At 56.5% G+C, this 6,721-nt stretch overlaps 1 protein-coding gene across 1 annotated transcript in view; it reads left to right on the top strand.

Annotated features, from left to right (window-relative positions):
* Positions 1–2,219, top strand: part of LOC102244411 — a 112,642-nt gene extending 110,423 nt beyond the window's left edge. The window contains exon 16 of the mRNA XM_014538281.1: positions 1,855–2,219. Within this exon, the coding sequence (XP_014393767.1) occupies positions 1,855–1,922 (68 nt within the window). The 3' untranslated portion in view covers positions 1,923–2,219. The remainder of the gene's footprint in view (positions 1–1,854) is intronic.
* The last annotated feature ends 4,502 nt before the right edge of the window (positions 2,220–6,721 follow it).

Here is a 6,721-nt window from a genome sequence, read left to right on the forward strand (position 1 = left end):
GTCACATGAGCTCCATTTGTAGGGTGCACATTGCACTCCACCCACACTGGTGATTCTTCACCCTGGTTGCACGTTGGACTCATCTGCAGAGCTTTTTAATATGTTTTTATTGATTTCAGAGAGGAAGGGAGTGGGGGAGAGAGAGAGTAATGTCAGTGTTGAGAGAGAATCATTGATCGGCTGCCTCCCGCACGCCTCCTGCTGGGGATCGAGCCCGAAACCTGGGTGTGTGTCCCAACTGGGAATCGAACCACTACCTCCTGGTTCATAGGTCGACCACTGAGCCACACCGGCCAGGCTGCAGAGGTTTATAAAAGACCAACCCCAGGCCCTGCTCCAGGCCCTTTAAATCAGATTGCCTTGGGGGGGGGGCACGCTGGGGTCTTTGAAAGCCCCACAGTGATTCAAACGGGCATCCAGGGGCGAACCCTCAGGCTCTGGCCTCACGGTCCCTCCCAGCTCGCCCGTCTCTCCCACGTGAGACACGTATCTATGTGTTTCTCACAGAGAAAGAAAAGTGTACTCAGCGTTGACAGAAGGAGACTGCTCACATTTGAAACATTTGGGACCAGAGGCGGCTCTGTAACCTCCCCTTCAGAGGCCCTTGAAGCAGTCAATGGCCCTTATGAAAGTTAAATGCAGGACCGCTGCGCTGTGGCCGACCTCGGCACAACGACACGCAGGCTCAGACGGTACGGTTGGTGACATAAAGGCACACAGAGGGGCTCTGCTGGGTGCAGTGGTCGATGTGCACAGTGCACTGTGGCACATACGGTGACCAGTGCGTGAGCACATGGCGATTTCTATTCGGCCTTTGCCCCGATGGCCAGCTGGGCTCCCACCTGGCCTTGACACAAACGCTTCGGGTATTCTCTGGTGTCTCCGGAGGTGGAGAAGGATGGAGAAGCTCTGGGGTTGTTCCTATATTAGAACTCTTTCCTGCTTTATGGGGATTTCTAGAAAACGGTAGCGTGGGCCTTGGACCTAAAGCTGCTTTTAAGAAGCCGGTAGGCTCAGGGTGGAAGGACTGGGCTTTCCTGTTCCGTCTGATTTTCCCAGATTCCTGCTCTGGTCTTAGCAGCGTGGCTCCAGGTCGGATGCCTGCATCCTTGGCCTGAATGCAGGACGCGGAGTCCTGGGGAGACTACTGCGAGAAGTGGAGTTTGCTCCGGCTCCACCTTCAGGCTAGGCCAGAGGGACACGGACAGGCCCTTTGCATGATCGTAGAACAAGGGAAGAGAAAGACCAATGAATGGGATTGCCAAAAATGGCTGGGAACTTGATAGCCACTCGGTATCAACGTGTTCTTTCCCAAGTAAAGTGGTATGATAGATACCATGTTTGTAAATGTGCCGTTGACAGCGATGGGGCAGTACCCACCTTCGCAGCACTGTTATAACTGTGTTAGACTCCCCACTGGGACCAGGGCAAGGTCTGCCTCTCACAGGGACTGGAGAGTGAGTGATGGGCCAGATGCACGGCGTTGACCTATGACTGCCACCAGCTGTCGGTGCCGGTCCCCTCAGCACCCGGGCCTCCTGCCGCCTCACTGTCCTCCATGGCGCCAGGGAAGGTGTGAGCCTGAAGGAGACAGCCATGTTCCCTAAAGTGCCTGGCACACAGCAGTGCTGTGACGTTGGGGACCTCCCCTCCCCTCTGTGAGGACGCCCAGATGCGTTTCAGTGCGATGGCAGGGCCTGGGCGGGGTGACTAGGACGATCCCCCAAAGTTCAGGTTTGCACAGCCAACTCCTGATGGTGCGGCCAGGAAGGGACTTGGGGTCACTGGCCAACGGGGTGGGCGGGGCTTGCAAGTTCACGTGGGCAGGACCGCCTGGTCTCCTCACTCTTCCAGGCTGCACCCCGGGCAGGGGTCCCATGAAAGCCGTGAGCACAGACATCAGCGTGGAAATCGTGCGATGACGCGACACCTTGCAGTTGCGTAAGTCTAACAGGACTCCTACGTGACCTGGACACAAGGGTCAGGATGTTCCAGTCCGAGTTCTGCCCCGTGGTCGGCAACCTGAGCGGACCCCTTCCCTTTGGAGGTTCAGCTGCCCGACCCCCCGCGGCCTGACAGGAAATGAGGAACCATCCGTCCTTGGAGAGGCTCATCGGATCCCTGACCAGCGCTCACTGCGCTTACACGCCTCCCGGGGTTTCAGGATTCACAGTGACGGCCCAGCCTCGTGTAAAAGAGGCTGAAACTTGCTCTTGTTACCAAGATGTATTTTCCTCCATTCTTGTTAAATGTATCATTCGTGTAGTTTGGGACATTAAAATGTCTGCTTTTTCACAAAGATTTTTTTCTCTTTTGAAAGTTTAACTTATGAACGGTTCCTTACAAAGTGCTGCGGACCCGCACGGATCCAAGAGTCTCGGCTTTTGTGGGGGTAAATGACTTTCTCGGGCGCCCAGTCCACTCGGCACAGAGAGCAGGGATTTCCTCAGGGATCCATTTCCTGCCTGGGTCCGTTTACTATTGTTGCTGGAACAAAGCGCCATGAGCTGGGAGCTTAAGACAACACATGATTTATGACCTCCCTGTTCGGAGAATAGACGCCCAAGCGGGGTGTCCCTGGGCGGAAATCGCGGTGTTGGCAGGGCCGCGGCGCTCCTCCCGGAGACCCCCGGGGAGAGCTTGCTTCTGGAGCTGCTGCTTCCTGGGGCTCTGGCTCCCCGCCTCCGTCCTCACGGCACAGCTCCTTCCGGTCCCTCGCTGATCTGGGGTCACGTTGCCCTGGACTCTGAGCCTCCTGCCTCCCTCCTTCACCTGTGAGGACCCTCGTGATGACATCGGGCCACCCGGTGAGCCCAGGTAACCTCCCTGCTCCAGGCCCTGCTCTTATGACACCTGAAAGTCCCCTTTGGCGTGAGAGGCATCCTGTGCACGGGCTCGGGGATTAGGACTGGACGCCGAGGGCAGGGGCATCACTCTGCCCCCCACAGCCCCTAGGGAGCTGACTCGGGGGCAGCAAAACACACACACACACACAGACATTTTACCACCAAGCAGGCCCGGACCTGAGCTGCGCCTCTGCCACTGGCCGGCCCTGCAGCTCAGCAGCTCGGGTAACTCCTCTGACTCTCTTCCATCCAAAACAAGCGCAGTAGGCCCTTCCTCACCTCACAGGTTTGCTAAGAGGATTATACACCCACAATAAAGCACAGTTCCCTTCCCCTGCTTTTGGGAAACTTCCTTTTTACAGCTGATGTTTTTGTTGTTGTTGTGTGTGTATGTGTGTGTGCGTGCATGTATGTGTGTGCGTGTGTGTGCGTGTGTGTTTTAATATATTTTATTATTGATTTCAGAGAGGAAAGGAGAGGGAGAGAGAGAGAGAAACATGAATGATGAGGGAGAATCATTGACCGGGTGCTCCTGCACGCCCCACACTGGGGACTGAGCCCACAACCCCGGCATGTGCCCTGGCCAGGATTCGAACCGTGAGCCATGCTGGTCGAGCACAACTGGTGTTTTTTGAAAAAAATATTTCTCTGTTGTTCCCCCAAAAAATAGGCCGTGATGGAGAAGAGGCATCGGAGCTGAGTGGCCCCCAGGTCCGCTCCCACTGCCGCCCAACACAGCCCTCCCTTCCATGCTTCGCCCTGGAAGGCCTCGGGGCGGACGGGGTGAGCTCTCGCTTGTCCTTCACCAAGTGTCCTGGTTGGAGTCACGCATGAGCACTCCCTCCCTGGAGGACCGGGCGCAGCGGCTGGGGGCCGGGTGGGGAAGGTCACCGCCACCCTCTGGACCGAGTGGGGTTCACTCAGGTTTCCTGGGCTCTTCCTCTGTTGGCCTCGGCCAAGGCTGCCCCCTTGGTCTCCCCGTGCTCCAGCCTGGAAACGGAGGTGGCACTGCCTGCCCCGGGGGCTGCTGAAGGCAGGACGTGACGTGTAGAAAGAAACCGCGTGTGCAAAGACCCTTACGCATGGCAGGCGCTCGAACCAAGTCAGATCCCCTTCTGCCTGAAGAAGATGAGGCGTGAGGAAGCCTGAGACCCGGTGGGCGCCCCCAGTGCTGGACGAATGTGGAAGCATTGTCCAAGGTTGCATGGAGAGCAGGATTCCAACTCAACAATCTAGTCCATTCCTTTATCGCCCTTCTCCCAGCGGGACCCCTTCTGCCAGGCTCCTGCGGGGGTGGGTGGGTGGAGGGGCTAAAGGAGACCAGTAAGGCGCAGACACTGGGACCACTCTACTGTTTTAACCCTTAAGTGGCACCATTTGCCAGCTGTGACCCTCGGCGAATGACTTCTCTCTCTGAGCCTCAGTTTTCTCTCCTGTGAAATGAGGTTGGATGACACCTGCTTCGAGGGTTGCTGGGAGGCTTAAAGGAGGGACTCTGTGAAGGAGGGATGCTGTGAAGGGCCTGCAATGCCCCCGGCACACAGCAAGCTCTCTCAGAGTGGGGACTAGCATCCTTTCCTCTTTCCTTGTGTCGCTCCCTCCCCGTCTTGACAACTGCCCAGCCCTTTCTCACAGTGAGAAGGGGTTTCTTGCAAAGTAGTGAGGCCTCCATCCCCCGCGGCATTTAAGCAAAGCCCGAGAGACGGTCTCCTCGAGCTGCCGAGAGCAGATGCAGGCGCACAGAATGAGAGCTGACCTCGAAGGTTCTGTCCAACTCCGATTCTTGGGTTTGCTGGTATTTCTATGGGTTTAGTCAACTATGAATTTCACAGATGAGAAAGCTGAGGCTTAGAGAGATAAGTAATTTGCCTGAGTGTTGCTTTAGAAGTTTCTGAAAAAAGTGAACTGTCCTTGCCTGGAATGTGCTGGGAACAGTATTTCTGGGACAGAAGTTTTCATTAAAAAATTGAAAACGCTTGCAACCCAGAGTCCTGCCGACCTCAGGAGGACCCTCTGTGGGAGAGCCTGTGCGGGGTGCCCAGGGACACACGGAAGGAGGCCGGGCCGGGGTGGGGTGTGTGGGCCGAGCGGGGTGGTGGTGGTGATGGTCTCTGTTCTCATTTATGTTTAGCACTCTCTCTCCTACTATAACAGACACTTCTCCAAGGCAGGGGCTGCATACATAGTCATCTGTGTGTCCCCAGCACTACTTTCTCTCTCAAGCACAGAAAAGGGACTTGCTAAACGCCTGCTGTGCCCCTGGCCAGACTGAGAGGCCGCGGGATCCCAGGTAGCAGGCAGCTGGCTGCTTTACTTCTCTCCCGTTTCCTCATCCGCCCAGTGGGGAGGAAATAATCCTCACTCATTGCCCAGACCAGCCTGCTCCTGGGTGAAATAACCGTAAGGGCAGGGGAGGGGTGTCCCTGAGGCCATGGAGCCCACATCCCCAGTCTTCAGCCCATAGGCCCAGTCACAAGAAGAATCATGTGAATCCTGCTGTCTGTCTGGGACTCCCAGGGGCTGTAGGACTGGCTGGTGCTGAAGGGACAGCTCCCAGCATGGGGAGGGGCGCTGGGGTGGGCGCACAGAGCCTGGAGGCACTGAGGGTGTTGGCCCTGGTCCCCACCAGCCGCTATGCTGTGCGTCTGGACTTGCTGCAGAGGGGTTTGGCATTGGCGATTCCGCCGGTCCAGAAAGAGCAGCTGGGACCCCCAGGTCCCCAGAGACCCGCAGGCCCCTCTGCCTGTAATCATCATGGAAAAATGAGGGACGGTGTCTAGGGGACACACACTGCTCCTGGCTTGAAGAGAGGGTGAGGGGAGACCCAGCAGAGAGACCCTAAGCCCATGCTTCCACCTTGGCTCTAGTCACAGGAAGCCCAGCACCCCCAGGCTGCATGCTCCTGGCTCAGCAAGGATAGGCTGGACTGGGGTCCTGAGAGGTGACCCCCAGAATGGAGAATATTTGTCTGGGCAACTGACAGGATTCTGTGTGTGTGTGTGTGTGTGTGTGTGTAAGGACGACTGACAGGATTCTGTGTGTGTGTGTGTGTGTGTGATCTAACTCTTTGTCCATTTCTGGAGCGTTTCTATTTAAGCTCTCGGCTTCCCTTCTATCTGTTGTGGATTTGTGTGTGTGTGTGTGGGGGGGGTGTCCTGTTGGGGTTTGTGTGGGTGGAGTCACCCTGTGAGTTTGTCTTTGGCATGAGGGTGTGAAAATCTCTTTGCTGCGTGGGTGTTGCAGGCGTGAGCATCATCTACGTGTGAGTCACTGGTTCTCAAGCAAGAGTGTATTTCTCTGTCTGAGCGAACGTGTCTTGTCTTGCTGTTCGTCCTACCTGGAACGTTATGTGGGTGTGTCTCCCTCCTTAGAATGTCTTCTCCTGGAGGGCCGGCCTTGGTTTACTTTGTGCACGGCACTGTCCCCAGCACCAAAAAACGTGCCAGGCGCCAGGGTCATTCGGTGTGACAGTGCTGAGTAAATGTACTCGGTGTCCAACATGTACGCGTCTCTCCGATGGTGCAATCCATCTCGGCGGGACGCTGTGCACGCACGGGATTGGGTGACTGAGAATTTCTGGTCTGTGTGTAACAGGCTTGGAATATGTGCGAGCATGCATGTGTGTACAGAAGTGTCTATGATGTGTGGACCGAGCCTGTGTGTGTCTGGGGAGCCTGCGTGTCATCGACTCGCGTGTGCCAGCATGTCTGTGCATCTTTCACGTGTTTGTATGGCCTTAATTGTCTGGTGTGCTAGTACCAACCTGTGTGTGACTCGTGTGTGTGTGTGTGTGTGTGTGTGTGTGTGTGTGTGTGTGATGCACGGGACCCCACCCTCGCTCTCCGGGCCCGAGCTCAGCCTGCGGGCGGGGAGCG

Source organism: Myotis brandtii, unplaced genomic scaffold, assembly GCF_000412655.1.
Source record: "Myotis brandtii unplaced genomic scaffold, ASM41265v1 scaffold188, whole genome shotgun sequence".
Lineage (NCBI taxonomy): Eukaryota > Metazoa > Chordata > Mammalia > Chiroptera > Vespertilionidae > Myotis > Myotis brandtii.